A 17258-nucleotide genomic window follows, 5' to 3' on the forward strand; every position below is an offset into this window, starting at 1 on the left:
TAATTGTGAGGATTTAAATAAGGAAAAGATCACTTTGGGGGAGGAATACATCCATTTATTCAACATTTATCAGACACTTAGTAAGTGCCAGGCACTGGGCTAGGTTTTAGAGCTACAAAGAAGAAAAGAACATAATGTCACCACCCAGAAGCTCCAGGTCTGAAGAGAATATGGGTATAAAAATCTCAAATTATAATACTGAACTGAACTCTATTCTAATAAATTTATGTACAACAGGTGACAGAACAACCAGAGCACAAAGGAGAAGTCATGTCACTGTGATGAGGAAGTACCTGAGATTCCATTTAAGCCAAGTTTTAAATAGTGAATTGGAGCTCACCAGGCACACAAAGGGAGGAGAGCCATTCAGGCAGAGGAAACATATGTACCAAGGTGGGGCAGAGAAAGAAGCACACTGAAGCAGCTAAGAGAATTGGATGGATGAACCCGTCTGGAGTAGAGAGATTGGCAGCAAAGAAGGTAGGAAAGGTTGGAAGGTGCTAGATGTTGAAGGGACCTTATGTATGAGATCGAGAAATTTGGAGTTTATCCTACAGATCTGTGGTTTTCAAATTATACTCAGAGGGGCTGTGAGTACTCCTCTGAGTCCACCAGTGGGTCATCTGGGGGTGGTGTGGGGCCAGGTGGGCAGGACTCTGGGTCTCCATCCCTGTTTCAACCACACCAGCTCCACTTTTATCCATTTATTGGTGGGCATCGGTGAAACACTTTTTCTTTTAAACAAACGGTTCCATGATTAAGGAAAGTTTAAAAACCATAGCTCTAGGTGATGATAAACCATTGAAGAATTTTAAGCAGGAGAGTGCTGTGAGTTTCCAAGGTGAAAAGTGTTGCCAACAGTGCCAAGCGCTGAAGAGATGTCAGGAAAAGCAAGTCCTGAAAAGTATCCTTTAGTTTGGCAACTGGAAAGTGACCTTATTGAAAACAGTTGATGGGGTTGGGTACAGAGGGAAGAAGAGAATGCGTAGATAGTGGAATGAATAGAAGGGGAAAATGTGGAGATTATGCTCTTAAGAGTCTTAGATAGAAAGCAACGGAAGGAAATTTGGCAATAGCCAAAGTGGAATTTATCCAACTCACAAGTCCCCCTCCTTTGCTAACTGACCCCCCCCCCATCCACATGGTCATATGGTGGGCTTCTGGAAGCTATGTTTATACAAGGCTGCCCCCTTGGCTATAGTTGATTGGCCCCTGATGGTGTACATCATCCAAGCTGGGTCAACACTTCCCCCAAGAAATTTAGAATTTGGGCCAAGAGAGAAAACCCTGTCTCTCTGGTTCGTTGGTTAATCTTGGGAGCTGGGCCTGGAGAGTCAGATGAAATGAGCTGCAGGTATGCAGAAGAATAAAGCTGATGTGTAGAAAGGACAGAGGGGAGGGAGCCTCCAGGCTTTACAGGCCCTGGTTCTAAGTCCTTCTCAAGGTCCATGGAAAGCCAGTCATCTGCGTTTGGGGTGAAACTATCCTATCTTACCATTTTTGCCTTACTCAAATAGTCTCTCTTACAAAAAAATGATTATTTCTGATACAGAGGGTGTATGCTTTTATTTCTTTCTCTCTTCTTCAAAGAGAAAAGAAAGGTCAGTTGAGAGAAAGGCTGAGAATGCAGAGAAAGGGGATAATTGATAGAGACATTCTCAGAGAATGGAAGGGGTAAGGACCAGGCAGAAGGAAGAGGTTCACTTTCCTCTGAGATCGGTGGGTAAGAAGTAAGGAAGATGGGAATGTGCCAGTATATGGGTTGGGGTTAGGAAGAGTGTTCCCACCTAATGACTCCTATTCTCTTTGTGAAGAGTCAAAATTATCTACAGGGGCTGGCCTGGTGGCATAGCGGTTAAGCACTACGCTTCAGCGGCCTGGGGTTCGCAGGTTTGGATCCCGGGCACACACTGATGCACCGCTTGTCAAGCCATGCTATGGCAGCATCCCATATAAAGTAGAGGAAGATGGGCACAGATGTTAGCTCAGGGCCAATCTTCCTCAGCAAAAAGTGGAGGATTGGCAACAGATGTTAGCTCAGGGCTGATCTTCCTCACCAAAAAAAAAAAAATTATCTACAAATCATGAGAGGGGTGGGCCACAGCTTGGGTGGCAAAGTTTGGGAACAGCCATTGCACCAGTGGGCCAGGGATCTGGCCACAGATAAATAATACAGACAGTTGAAATCCTATATATGTAGTGTCCAGGTCTTGTATCACTGAATGCACTGATGCAGAGTCTCAGCCTTAAAAGCCTGCACTTCCGGCCTACCCAGCCCCTTTAAAATACAATCTCACTCTCCTTAAATTTAAATTGCTTAAATTGTTCCAATGGCTCAGATTGCTTTAAGATATAAATTGTCTCCAGTATTGCTCAGCAACTAGGAGGGGGGAACATGAAGGAAATGTTTGGCTTGACCCAGTGCTGGGTGTGTGAATTGCCAGGGAATGACCTAGGGAAAGGTTTTGGGGCATCGTAAAGGGATGAAGTGGCAGAGGAAGGCAAGATAGGTGGATACTAACAGCCTGGGAGATAAACAGAGTCCTGGAGTGGGGGTTTAGGGGTGTGAAGTGAATGTGTGGGAGTGAGACAGCAGGAGACATTCAAGGTTGAGCTTGTGCATGGAATGTTCTGGATGAGACAAGCTTTAAGGTGGAAATACTTAAGGACTGTCTGAAGTGACATATTTTGAGACAAAGAGATAAACTTTCTTCTCTCTCTGTGAACAGCACCACCTCCCACCAGTCACCTAAACCTAAAATCTGGAGTCACTCTAGAAGTTTGGTCTTTTTTCCTCCCTCACGTTGAGTTGGCCATCAGATCCTTACAATTGTATTTCCTAAACATCTCAATTACAATTGCCTCAGCTGAAAACCTTGAAATCACTTACAGAATTTGGCCTCAGTCCTGATAGTCACACCCCCTTGCCCCACTCTCCTTTAAATTCAAATTGTATCACATCACTCCCTGGCTTAAATTCTTCCAACGGCTTCCCATTGCCTTAAGATACAAACTCCTTAGCAAGGCAGACAAGGTCCTTTGTATCTGGTCACTGTTCACCTCTGTGCTTTAGTCACATAGTTCCCTGTGACTAAAGGTCCTTGGAAAGACCTCCCTCACCTTCTCTTGGATCTTACTTTTTCAAGATTCCTCATACCTGCAGAGATATGAGAACCTCTATTTCCTTCCCCAGGAGAAATGACTGTCAAAGATTGAGTAGCTCCTTGTGCATTCTCCTGGCTAGAACTTACCATGTGCTTCCTCCTCTGTTTGAGAGCTCTGGAGGAGAAATAATGTTCATTTCACTTGTAAACTTCAGAGCCTACCATAGGGTCTGGCCAGAGCACATGCTCAATGGATATTATTGAATGAAGAGAGAATGAATGAATGTTGAAATCACCTTAGCTAACGGTAGGAGTTGGGGTGGAGGACTGTGAGTCACAGGCCAAAGTCCTGGATGAACGTGAGTGTTTGCCAGCTGGGTTTCATGGTGCCTGGTCATCAACAACCTCTTTTAGAGAAACTGCATTGTCTACTAGTCAGCTGTCTGGCAGCCCCCATCCTGACCCCATTCCTGTACAAATGAGTAAATTGAGTGATCCCACCCTTCTATTGGCTTGGCAGGGACCTGTGTGACCTGTCATGAAAAGATGAGCTGGGTTAATCTGATCTTCTCCTGGGATCTTGGAATTGGGAAACAGGTTAGCGATAAGCTCCAGGAGCAGAGGTTGAAAGGATATATCAATAATTGTCAGGGCCGGCCCGATGGCGCAAGTGGTTAAGTGCGTGCGCTCTGCTGCGGCGGCCCGGGGTTCCCTGGTTCGGATCCCGGATGGGCACTGACGCACCGCTTGGCAAGCCATGCTGTGGCGGCATCCCATATAAAGTGGAGGAAGATGGGCATGGATGTTACCCCACGGCCAGTCTTCCTCAGCAAAAAAAAAAAAAAAAAAAAGAGGATTGGCAGATGTTAGCACAGGGCTGATCTTCCTCACACAAAAACAAGTAATAATAATTGTCAAGATATATATAGCAGAAGTTGCAGAGTGGCCCTGGAACTTATTTTTATGACCTGTGCAATGTTTTCTAATATTTTGGAAGAGTTGTTAAATTTGAAAATTGGGAGGTTTCACATTAAAATCTGGCTATTTGGCTTCTCCTGTGAAACCTGAAGATCTGATATGGCAAAAACTTACTGGAGCTGAGCAGTACACAGGGCACATGCTTTCCCTTCCACCCCTCCATACTGCTTACACTTGGCCAGCTTCTTCCTTTACATCATCTGCTTGGCTCCTGTAGCCATCTGACAATCAACTTGTTGCAGGAACTAGTAGCAGCGAGGGATTATATGTAAGCCAGGTTCACAGGGGAACAGAACCCACAAGAGAGCAGAGAGGAAACTCGCATGGAGTTGGGGAGTAGGTGAGAAAGAGAGAGGATACAGCCACCAAGAGAGGGAAACCAGTTCCCAGCGATGCCTGGGTTCCTGGGCTTCCCAGTTCCAGTACCTGCCCACGGTTATGCTCATCATAACTTCGTTTTCTTGAGAGAATTTGCAATGCAATTAGCCAAGCTAAGGCAGGGAGTTACTAGGAAATTGGTAGATAACACCAATGAAGAAAGTGAGACAGTGGTATAGCCAGATGATTAGCTTGAAACAAGAAGAAATTCTTGCCTGAAGGTGAAATGTAAATTGTAAGTTGCTGTCAAGAGTTAGACTGTTGCTGACCATGTATCCTGGCCCAGGAGGATCAAGAAGGGGGGGACTGAACAACCTCTGCTCAAGAGAACGTATAATCAGAAGTATCTTCAGAGGAAATCAGAAGCATTCTGGGAAGGACTATAGGTATGCAGGGTTTGGAGAAAGGGACTGGGAAGTCTGGGGAGAAAAAATTTGGAGGAGATTTAAGGTTTGATCATTTATATTCTTTAAGAGTGTAGACTGGGCCTGGTAATTAACTTTCACTGTGTGTTGAAAAGAGAGGTCTGTATTTCAGCAGAGATGGCTTCCTGAAAGAGGTGGCATTTGAGCTGCATTTTAAAGAGGAGAAGAAAAGGAAATGTGTCACAGGCAGACAGAGCACAACTGCAAAGGTCAAATTCTAAAGGCGAGAATGAGCAGTTCGAAGTTAAGTGTCTGTTGTCACGAGAACTGTGTTCAGCCTGAGTCACCTAACAGGTTATTTTTATATCTTGAGGCCTTGGTTTCCATTGTTATAAGATAAGAATAACAATACTGGGGGTCTGCCTGGTGGTGCAGCGGTTAAGTTTTCACGGTCTGCTTGGGTGGCCTGGGGTTCACAGGTTCTAATCCCAGATGCGGACATACGCACCATTCATCAAGCCATGTGTGGCGGTGTCCCACATATAAAATAGAGGAAGATGGGCACAGACGTTAGCACAGGGCTAATCTTCCTCAGCAAAAAGAGGAGGATTGGCAACAGATGTCAGCTCAGAGCCAATCTTCCTCACCAAAAAAAAAAAAAAAGAATAATAATGTTGTATTTCTTCTATTCTAAGACTAACTGTTCCCACCCTACCCCACTTTTAATATTTCTTAATTTAGGACATATCTTATAATTGATACCTCAAAATTCTTGCTTTACCATAGAGCAGAAAAGAAAAATTGTGACAGTGTTATCACTAACTGGGTATATCAGCCATCCACAGAAAGAAGATGTTCATCTGATAATTAGCTTAGTTGAATTATTTGCATTGATGGTGCCATGGAGTTGAGTTTTAATTTGAATCCCAAAGTGTCACTTTAGGTGTCTTCCAAAAGGTTACATTGTGTTGAAGCCCTGAAACAATAAGCTATTGTCTATACAGATAGTAGTCATGCATCAGGAATACAATTAAATGTAGAAATGGCCAACTCTCTTTCTAAATTTGACATAGAATTTACGAATCTAGAAGAGGTTGGCTTGATCAACTGGTGTCTCAGGACACTGAACGTTTAACTGTCAATAGTTTCTAGTGATCAGGAGAAGCTGTGTAGATTCCAGGGATATGTAGTTCAATTTAAAAAAGAAACGAAGTTTATAATCAAAGAAGAAACATATATAAGCTTGTATATTCTTTGAAATGTCTCAAAATTATACTGTTATTTTTTTTAAAGGTGCTAAAGAGATCAAGATATAACTATAGGTTATGAAAAAAAGCATGTCATCATGCTATACTTAGTCAGATGGTCAAAAGGGTTATATAAGACTTTAGGCTGTGGAAGTGAGGTGGCTTAAACTTAACCTTTGATTATGGTACTGAAGAAGAAAGTGGTACAGTTAAGATAATAGCCAACATTTATCGAATGATTACTATGTGGTACTGTGTTAAGTCCCTTTAGAGTTCTTATCTGTTTTAGCCTCAGGACAACTCTATCAGATCAGTGGTGTTATCTTCATTTTACAGAGAGAGAGCTAGGAGGTAAATCCAGGAAGCTTGCCTCCAGACCGGCTCAGAGCCACTGTGCTGTTAGAACACTCTACCTGTGCATTTTTACGGATACGCCTATGCCTTTTAGGTTGGGTTAAAAAGTATACGTTTAAATATAACATATCCATGGTGCTTTTTACAATCAATGACATCTTAGATCACAAGTATGGTAAATACATGCCTTATAGGATTATTGTTAGATCAGATGATGAATATCTCGCAGTGCTCCTAGAAAAATCGTGGATCAGAGGGCAGGTGTTGCAAGTTGGAGTGAGCCTGATTTTCGAAACCCTGTCATCTTAGAACTGGCAAGGCTACTGAGGGAAAGCTGTCAGTAAGGAGGAATGTCTCCCGTGGTTTTGAGAGCGGTTCCTCCACATGGAACGCCCTACCTCTCACACCTGTCTAAATCCTTCTGATCTTTCGATGCCCACCTCAAATGCCAGCTCCTTCAGCAAGTCTCTGGTTATATGAAAAGATATACATGGGAGATATCCCCAAATTATTAAGAGATGAAGCCAATAACTGAAATGCGGATTTTATCATTAAAGTTACCCTCTCTCCTCTCCTGGCCTCAGTTTCTCTAAACTGAAAGGAAGCGGTGGTTCAGCCAATCTTTTCCTTTTATAATTTCTACTCCTAACCTCTTCAGATTTCTGCCAAAGCTGCCTCAAAAAGCAACTCGCCTTCCTCAGACCTGCAGGCGGCGGCTCCTCCGCGTTGGCAGCTCAGCAGGGCGGGGCTGGAGAAGCAGGAGAAAAGGCGGGGGCTCCGCGGGAAGCGCGGCACGCAGCCACGTGACTTCCTTCCCAAGGAGCCTCTGCTGCGGCCTCCCAGCAACCGGGGCGTCCCGCCTAACGAGGGCTGCGCATCCCGGTTGGCCCTCGGGGACGCTGGCGGCTAAGAGGCACCCACGGTCCCGCTGCTCATTGGCTCGGGCTACCGTCACTCAGGAGCGTTGCCGGAGCGCCCGCAGGCGGTGCTGCCGGAAGCCCCGCCCACTGGCCGCCGGGTTCGTGGCTGGCTGGCTGAGCCTGTCACTCCCGGGCCGTTTCCCTGAGGCCGGCGCTCTGCTGGGGGCGGGAGGAAGAGGGGCCGGACTGGGGCCTGACGAGCCGTAGCTGCCGCCGCCGTCTTGGAGGCTGCTATGACCAGCGGGCGAGGCGCTCTCCGCAGCTCCGCGCGGCCCTAGTCGCGGCAGTGCGGCCGCCGTAGCCGTCTGGGTCCCCAGCGCGGCCGCTCCCGCCGCTCCCTCTGCCCTTCCAGCGCCGCCTGCGAGGCGAGGCGAGGCGAGGCGGAGGCAGGATGAAGATGACGGTGGATTTCGAGGAGTGTCTGAAGGACTCACCCCGCTTCAGGTAACCGACGCGGCTGCCCAGCGCCTGGCCGGCGTCCCCAGAGCTGTCTCCGCGGGCGGTGGGGGCGTGAGAGCCGGCCCGCCAACGCGCGCAGGGCCCCGCAGCCCGCGCCTTCGACCGGGCGAGTGGCCGATGCCGCCCTCCCGCCCGGCGAGGGCACTGCAGCCCCGACCACCCCTCCTGAGGGGCGAGGCTGGGCCGGGAGGGGGACGTGGCCGCTTCATCCCCCTTCTCCGCCCTGTGCCCGGGGCGGAGCGCTCCGTCCGAGGAACTGGGGTGCAGCCGCGTACCCGAAGACTCGTGCCCTTTGCGGGCGCGCGCCCTCGTCCCTTCCTCGCGCCGCTCATCCTTCCCCCTTCCTTCCGCTCCTGCTTGGTTTCCACCCCCGCCCCACCCCCTCTTGGAGGGAGCTCGCAGGGCCCCCTCTTGCAGTTCACTTAGTTCCTCTTTGCGCTTTTCCGCTCCCCTTACCCTGGGAGGGGGAGTGGGGGGCGAACCTCGACGTCGATTACTGCCGCCTGCGTGTCCCCTGCCAGAGGGGCTCTCAGGAGGGCGCTGGCGGTTCATTTGCACGGGGGTCGGGGGTGAGAGTGCTTTGACCAGCCGCCTCCTGTCGAGCCCGGGCCGAGATGTCTGCTTTTTTTTCCGCTTAAGCTCTTTGAAGGAGGCACCGCTGTCGCAAGGTGCTGCGTTGAGAGGTGAGGACCAGGAGCAACAGTGCATTTCTGTGTTGAGAACGGAAGTAGGAGGGCCCTGAAGATTGCATTTCTGTTCCTCTTCCAGCAGCGTCGGCTCGGGAGGGCCCCGGAGCACAGTCGGATGCTCCCAGTGGATCTGTCACATAAACTGATGTGGTGGCACTCAGATTCACATGGGCCGCCCTCCCTCCCATGTGAGAGGCGGCAGTCCTCAGGGTGTCCAGAAAACGCGCTCTTTCCGTGGCGCGCATCGTAGGAAACTCTTGAATTGTTTTGGAGAATGGAGTTTTGCTAGGTTGTACGTTACAGTGCATTTACAAGGCTGTCCTTAGGCTTTAAAAAATAAGGCCTTAAAACTTACATTGGATAGTGACATCTCTTGAAAGCACCCCCAGAGCATTCATTGGTGTGTGTGTGCCCCCTGATCTCTCTGCCCAGCCTGGGTTGTAAGTTCTTGCATCCTCCGCCGGGGAACTAGCTGTTCTCATCCTTATCACTGTTAATTTGATTTCCCAGTCTCTTTTCAGTGAAAAGCAAAGAAAAGTATTGTAAAGTTAAGGAACTCCTGCTTTTCAGAGAAAATTTAAGATCGCTTTTTGGTTTTGACCTTTGATTTTTTTTTTTTTTTTTTTGGTGTTAATTTTACTTGGAGCTTAGGGCTGTTGCTTGTAAAAAGCTGCACCTGGTTTGATTGCTTTTGTTGGTATTAGTTTTTGAAACTTATGTTCTGAGTGAATTGAGGACACGCAGGAGACACAAATGGATTGTCTAGGACAGTTTGCAGGTTAAATTCCAGAACCATGTGCAAATACAGTAATTTTTAAAGTGTACCTTAAGAAAGTTCTGCTTTTTGTGAAATTTTTATTAATATGACTCAGCTACTTATTTTTAATGAATTAGTCACAGCATTTTTCTCCTGGAGAATGTGGGTTTGTGCTCAGTTTGTTTCACATTTTAAGTTTGATTTTTTTAAAAAACAAGTTGAAAGAAGTGATATGGAAGTGCTTCCAGCCACTGGTGTTGGTCACAAACCATGTGATATCTTTGTTTTTGAAATAAAGGAATCATTGAATATAAAATAAGAGAAAGATACTGGTTAAGTTGTATGGGCTATTATAGTGAACTTTTGCTAAACTTGGATATAATACTTATTCTATTTTAATTAAGATATTAGAGATTTTCAAGAGTTGTTTCCAATATTCCAATTATTGTGGGCTGCAAATTGGGAAGAGAAACCAAGATTCAAAGAACTGCAATATCTTGTACACATTTTTGGGACTAGATTAGATTTGCAATAGAGGGAAGAATGCCAAGAAATAAAAGGCTCATCATTTACATTCCTAATTTTTACAGTTTTTCTATAACTGCATTACTATTTAGGTTTCTACAGCACTTGGAAAGAATATTTCAGAAGTCTTTTTATTCACATGCTTTACGTATGAGAGAAACTTGGCTTTTAATAGTATTGTGCATGTTTATGAATGCTATATTGAAACTTTCATATCAAAATAGAAGATTTGTGAGAGCTGGACTTTTTTTTTTTGATAGCAAGGCATCTGCACTATTTATTCCTTGTAGTGTCCTGATCTGTTGTGCTGTTTTTAGACTAATTACTATTTTTCTTTTCTTTCACAAATGAATCTTGTGGCATTAAATTCTGCCATGTGGACATAACTGCCTAGAGTGCTGTAGAATTAACCCAAAAGGAACATCTTGCTGAAGAAAAATTTCACCGGTGTTCAACCATTAATCATTAATTTTCCTGTTAAATTGATAAAACAGCAGGGGGACCGGTTGAAATAGGGAGAGAAGAATCTTGCAGTTGCAACCTTGTCTTAAGTAATTTGAATAAAGTCAGTGGCTACGTTTACCTTCCGATGAACATTTTTTTGTTTGTTTTTAGATTGGAAGGCACATTTCATTGTGTAATTTTGGGTTCTCTTTTTAGTTTTTTAAAAACCAGTCTAAAGGTCAAAATCTTGTTTATCTAAAAAATAAAAATCTACAAGAAAGTAAATGTGTCTAAGTGTGCTTTTTTAAAGTAGGAATTTTCCATTTTGACCAAGATTTATTGAAGAAGCTTGAACTTGTTTGGGCCATAAATTGTATGTATAGCTGCTCTTTAGAATTGCATAAAATTTTAGTAAAAATTGTGTTATGGGTCACTTAGAAAGTGAATATTATGTTTGAAACAAAAAGTTGAATTAATCAGTGCTTTCTGAATTGTGAAAGATTTTTGCTCTGAGCAATGCTCAAATATAAAAATATTGGCATTAGCAAGCCTTCAAACACTTTAGTCTTTATCTCATATATGTATTTTTTATCCTTAACAATATTTATTGTGCACCATTCTGAAGGTTTTTGTTGTAGATTCTATTTCAGATCTGATCCTTGTTCAATAACTTACAATAAAAATCTTTAGAAAGTGTATGGGGCAAAAAGTTTTAAAGGGTGAAAGACTGGTGAAAGACATACATATGTCGGTTATGTTTTGCTGTTAAGCTGGTGTCAGTACTGGCTGCTTTGCCACTTCATCTTCCATCTTTAGAACAGATACTAATAACTGGCACTTTATACATGGAAAATATAGTGGGCAAAGGATGAGGGGAAATATGTTTTCATCTCAGAAGAGGCAGAATTGAATTATAAGGTAATTTTATCATGAACCAAAATACAGGAATCCTGCTGTGCTTCATTGCAGCTTCTGATAATGTAATATCAACTTAAGTTGAAATAAGGAAGGAAAAGCTTTTATAGTGTGCCAGAACTCATACTAGATGCTTTTATAGTTACTCTCTCATTTGATGTTAAAGTATATTGTGAGGTAGGAATTATTATCCTCATTTTTAAATGTTTAAAAAAAATCCCAAACTCGATGTATATATATTTTTTTTGATGAGGAGGATTAGCCCTGAGCTAACACCTGTTGCCAGTCCTCTTTTTGCTGAGGAGGATTGGCCCTGTGCCCATCTTCCTCTACTTTATATGTGGGATGCCTGCCACAGCATGGCTTGATAAGCGGTGTGCAGGTCTGCACCCAGGATCGGAACCAGGGACCCCCGTCCGCTGAAGTGGAGTGCACGAACTTAACCACTACGCCACTGGGCCGGCCCTGTGAATTCACTCTTTTACTCTCTCTTACAAGCCAAGGCTTTAATTGCATTAAGTAAACTTGTGTTAAGTTTGTGTACGGTGTCTTTCATCTTACTGAAATTTAAAAACTGACTTTTGTGTATTGCCTAGAAAAGTCTCCACTCTCTCATTATTGTAGGATATTTTTCTATCATTTTGTAATAATTTTTAGTTTCATGTAATGCAACTGGATTTTAGTTTTGAGTGTGTGAAATAATATCTAATCTTATTGTCTTCCTAATGGAAGCCGCTTGTCCTAATACCTTATTTGAATAATCCATCCTTTCCCCATTGATTTAAAATTGCACACATAAACATATGTACATGGGTTTTTTTCTGGATTCTACTCTTTTCCACTAATTTATCTGTCTGTTCTCCAGCAAATACCATTAATATTTTAGTTACAATACTATATAGTCTGTTATGATTTCTGGTGGAACAAGGTTTCCCTTGTTACTGTTTTTTTTCAAAAGTGTAATTAATATTATTAAGATGACAATACTCCCCAAATTGATCTACAGACTAAACAACAGTCCCTGTCATTCCAGCTGGGCTCTTTATCCAGATGGAAAAGAATGAGGTTGGACCTGTACACCATATGCAAAAATTAACCCAGAATAGATTATAGACCTAAATATAAGAGTGAAAACTATGAAATTCTAAGAAGAAAACATAGGAGTAAATCTTTGTGACCTTGAATTAGGCAATGATTTCTTAGATATGATGCCAAAAGTACAAGCAATCAAAAAAAAAGTTGATAAATTGTATTTCATCAGAAGTTAAAACTTGGGCTTCCAAGGATACATCAAGAATGTGAAAAGACAACCCTCAGAGTGGCAGAAAATCTTTGCAAATCGGATCTGGTAAGGAATTTGTATCCAGAGAATATAAAGAACTCTACAGTTAAGAATAAAAGGGCAAATAAGCCAATTAAAAAATGGGCAAAAGATTTGAATAAACATTTTTACAAAGAAAATGTACAAGTAGTCAATAAGCACATGAAAGATGCTCAACCTTATTATTTAGCAATCAAATAAATGCAAATAAAAACCACAATGAGATACTACTTCATACCCACTAGGATGACTATACTTGAAAAGACAGATAATAATAAGTGTTGTTGAGAATGTCGAAGTGTTGGAACCCTCATAAATTGCTCATGGGAATGTAAAATGTTGCAGCCGTTTGGCCGTTCCTAAAAAGTTAGACAGAGACTTACCTTGTGTCCCAACCATTATACACCTGCGTATATACCCGAGAGAATTGATAATAATATGCCCACACAAAAATTTGTACCTGCATGTTCATTATTCAGAGCTAAAAAGTGGAAACAACCCAAATGACCATGACTGGGTAAATGGATTTAAAAATATTGAATGTCCATACAATGGAATTCCACATTAAAAAGAGATGAAGTACTGGTACATGCTATAATATGGATGAACCTTGAAAACGCTATGCTGAATGAAATAAGCCCAACACAAAGGCCACATATTGTATGCTTCCATTTCTGTGAAATGACCAGAACAGGTAAATCCATAGACATAGAATATAGATTAGCAGTTTCCAGGGGTTGGAAGGAGGGGAAATGAGGAATGATTACTAATGGGTATGGAATTTCTTTTTGGAGTGATGAAATTTTCTGGAATTACATAGTAGTGATGGTTGTACAACTCGGAATATACTAAAAACCACTAAATTGTGTACTTTAAAATGGTGAATTTTGTGTGACGTATCTCAATAAAGCTGTGATTAAAAAATATTTGAAGTATAAAATTTACAATCAAAGGCAAAAAATAGAATAGAAAATATATATTGAGCTCCCATATACCCTTCACCCTGGTTTAACAGTTTAACCTTTACCACCACCTTCCCCATGTCCTTATGTGATTTTGAAGCACATCTCAGACAGTACATAATTCCATCAATATTTACATGTGTATCTCTAAAAACATAAACACTTAAAAAAATATATAACCGCATACCATTATCACATCAGGAAAAAGTAATGATAATTTCTTAATATCATCAAATATCCATTAGTCTTCATAGCTTATTTAGGGCTTATTTTGTGTCCTTTGTCATTTCAGAGAACTTTCTTTCCTTGAGAGTGAATTTGCTTCCCGATAATCTCAGTGTAGATCAGAGATCTCTGTAGATCATCTTGGAAGAAAAAAATCATCAGTCAGAGAACTTTATTTTGGCAGTCATCTGTGGACTATTTTGGACCAATTTTCATACTTTTTCATCTTCTTCTCTGACCTGGACTAGTTGCTCTCTGGGTCTGCTGCACGTAAAAAAAATTTTTTTTTTATTATTGTGGAAAATTTCAAATATACACAAATTAAACAGAATAGTATTAATGAACCTTCATTACCCAGCTTCAACAAATATCAGCATTCTGCCATTCTTATTTCATCTGTATTTCTGCTCTCTTATATCTCTCTCCATTATTATTATTTATAGTTCTTTTTGTTTGAGGTAAAATTTACATGCATTGAAATGCACAGTTGGGGCCGGCCCCATGGCTTAGCGGTTAAGTGTGTGCGCTCCGCTGCTCGTGGCCCAGGTTCGGATCCTGGAGCGCACCGTCGCACCGCTTCTCCGGCCATGCTGAGGCCGCGTCCCATGTACAGCAACTAGAAGGGTGTGCAGCTATGACATACAACTATCTACTGGGGCTTTGAGGGGAAATAAATAAGTAAAAAAAAAAAAAAAAAAGAAATGCACAGTTGTATACTTGTGTGTAACCCATACTTCTGTCACCATATAGAATATTTCCATTTCCCCAGAATGCTCCCCCTACCATCCAAAGACAACCACTGTTCTGATTTTTTTTTTTAACCTTAGATTAGCCTATTGGAGAATATTATAAATAGAATCATGTAGTTTTTTTATATACAAGTTATTATTCTCAGCTTTTTGCTACTTTTGCCTGGTATTTTGTTTATGAGATTCATCCATGTTGTTCTCTGTATCAGTAGTTCATTCTTAATGCTATGTAGTATGCCTATGTATGAATATACCATAATTTGTTTATCCATGCTTCTGTTGATGGACATTTAAATGGTTTTCATTGTTTGGCTATTATCAATAAAGTGTAATGAACATTCTTGCACAACTCCTTTTATTATAGTCATAGGTATTCATTTCTTTAAGATAAATACCTAAGATTCGAATTGCTATGTCAAGATTTAGATATATGTTTAATTTTATAAGAAACTGCCACACATTATTCCAAAGTGATTGTACCATTTATATATCTGCCAGTAATATTTGAGAGTTCCTGTTGTTCCACATCCTCGCCAACATTTGGTGATGTCACGTTTGTTTTTTTGTGAGGAAGACTAGCTCTGAGCTAACATCCAATGCCAATCCTCCTCTTTTTTTTTTTTTTTTTTTTTTGCTGAGAAAGATTCGCCCTGGGCTAACATCCATGCCCATCTTCCTCTACTTCATATGGGACGCTGCCACAGCGTGGCTTGACAAGCAGTGCATGGGTGCGTGCCCGGGATCCGAATCTGCGAACCCTTGGGCCACTGAAGTGGAGTGCCACACTTAACCACTATGCCACTGGCTGGCCCCCTGGTGCTGTCACTTTTTAATTTTACCCATTGTGTAGGTGTGTAGTGATCTCAGTGTGTATGTGTGTGTGTTTCTTCATTAATAAACTTTATTTTTTAGAGCACTTTTAGGTTCACAGCAAAATTGAGGGGAAAGTACAGAGAGTGCTCATATAAACCTTGTCCCCACTCATGCACAACCCCTCCAACTATGGACGTCCTGCACCACAGTGGTACATTCTTAAAATTGATGAGTCTACATTGCCACATCATTACCCAAAGTCCATAGTTTACATTAGGGTTTACTCTTGGTGGTGTACTTTCTGTGGGTTTTGGCAAATGTATAATTCCTCCCTCCTGTCCCTTGTATCATTGCTGTCATTCATTTTATTTATACATAAGCATAGGTAAGTGTGTGTGTATACAGTCGGCCTTCCGCATCCGCAGATTCAACCAACTGCGAATGGAAAGGCACATGATGGTTGCATCTGTACTGAATATGTACACACTTTTTTTCTTGTCATTATTCCCTAAACAACGCAGTATAACAATTATTTTACATAGCATTTACATTTTATTGGGTATTATAAGTTATCTAGAGATGATTTAAAGTATATGGGAGGATGTTATATGGTTATATGCAAATACTATGCCATTTTATATGAGAGACTTGGGCATCCCGGGCTTTTGGTATCTGTGGGATCCTGGACCCAATCCCCTGCGGATAGGAGAGGACAATTGTGTATATATGCGTATGTACACACACGTAAGTATTGCTAGTCAAATCCATTGTTGCTGTTATTATTTTGAACAAACTGTTATCTTGTTAGATCAATTAAGAATACAAAAAATGTTCATTGTCTGATAATCTTCCTTCATGTAGATATGAGTTTCTGACATAGAATTTTCCTTCTCTTTGAAGAGATTCTTTTAATGTTTCTTGCAAGGCAGGTCTACTAGCAACATATTCCCTCAATTTTTTTTGTTCTTTCTTTTTGCAGGGAAATATTCGCCCTGAGCTAACATCTGTTACAATCTTCTTTTTTTTTCCCTCCCCAAAGCCGGAGTTCATGGTTGTAGATCCTAGTTGTAAGTTGTTCTAGTTCTTCTGTGTGAGCTGCAGCCACAGCATGGCAACTCATGGACAGGTGGTGTAGTTCTGTGACCTGGAAGTGAACCTGGGCCACTGAAGCAGTGAGCGCTGAACTTTAACCACTAGGCTATCAGGGCTGGCTCTATATTCTCTCAATTTTTCTTGAGAAAGTCTTTATTTCTCCTTAACTTTTGAAAATGCCGTTTCACATTTGAAGCATAATTTCATGGGGTACAGAATTCTAGGTTTGTGATTTTTTTTTTTTCTCTCAATACTTTAAATGTTTCACTCCATTCTCTTCTTGCTTACATGGCTCCTGAGGAGAAGTTAGATGTAATTCATATGTTTGCTTCTCTATACGTAAGGTGTTTTTTCCTCTGGCTTCTTTCAAGGTTTTTCTTTATCTTTGATATTCTGAAGTTTGAGTATGGTATATGTAGGTGTAGTATCCTACTATATCTGACTCTGGGTCTCATGGTTGTTTGGTCTCTTCAAACTGTGTTTTTTGCCTTTTAGTATGCCTTGTAATTTTTTGTTGCAAGGTGGACATGATGCATTGGGTAAAAGGAACTGTGGTAACCAGGCCTTTTGTTGTTGACAGTAAGATGTAGGGGGAGGGGAAGTGTTCTGTAGTCTAATGGTTTGGTTTCAGTCCTTTGATGAGCCTGTGTCCCTGCACTGGACTTGATCAGTGCTTTTCACTTTTTCTCCCGGTGGGACAAGATGGCTAGAAGGGGCTGGACTTAGGTACTTCTCTTCCCCCATATGGAAAGCCAGAGCTGGGTATTTCACTTACCTAGTTAGGTTAGTCTCTGGTAAAACCCCAGCAGGTTAGACTCTGCTGAAATAGTTTATCCTGAGGGCAGGCCTTGTTAAGAAGGACAGAATGTTCTGGCGTATTTCAAAATGGTTCCTTTTCTCCTTCCCCTGTTGGAAACATGAGGGGATTTTTCTACATATTCACTCTGAGGACCTGGTAGAG

General features: G+C 42.1%; 1 protein-coding gene across 3 annotated transcripts in view; it reads left to right on the forward strand.

Annotated features, from left to right (window-relative positions):
- Positions 1-7500: 7500 nt before the first annotated feature.
- The window catches only part of ACAP2 (ArfGAP with coiled-coil, ankyrin repeat and PH domains 2), a 154745-nt gene continuing 144987 nt past the window's right edge, over positions 7501-17258 (forward strand). Inside the window, exon 1 of one of the 3 annotated variants that reach the window (XM_087439831.1) lies at positions 7501-7790. In XM_087439831.1, the coding sequence (XP_087295957.1) occupies positions 7738-7790 (53 nt within the window). In that variant the 5' untranslated portion in view covers positions 7501-7737. The remainder of the gene's footprint in view (positions 7791-17258) is intronic. The other 2 variants (XM_014783070.2, XM_004424554.3) reach the window with 2 other exon arrangements.

The sequence above is a fragment of the Ceratotherium simum genome, chromosome 15 (assembly GCF_057802395.1).
Source record: "Ceratotherium simum simum isolate JZ-2026a chromosome 15, ASM5780239v1, whole genome shotgun sequence".
Classification (NCBI taxonomy): domain Eukaryota; kingdom Metazoa; phylum Chordata; class Mammalia; order Perissodactyla; family Rhinocerotidae; genus Ceratotherium; species Ceratotherium simum.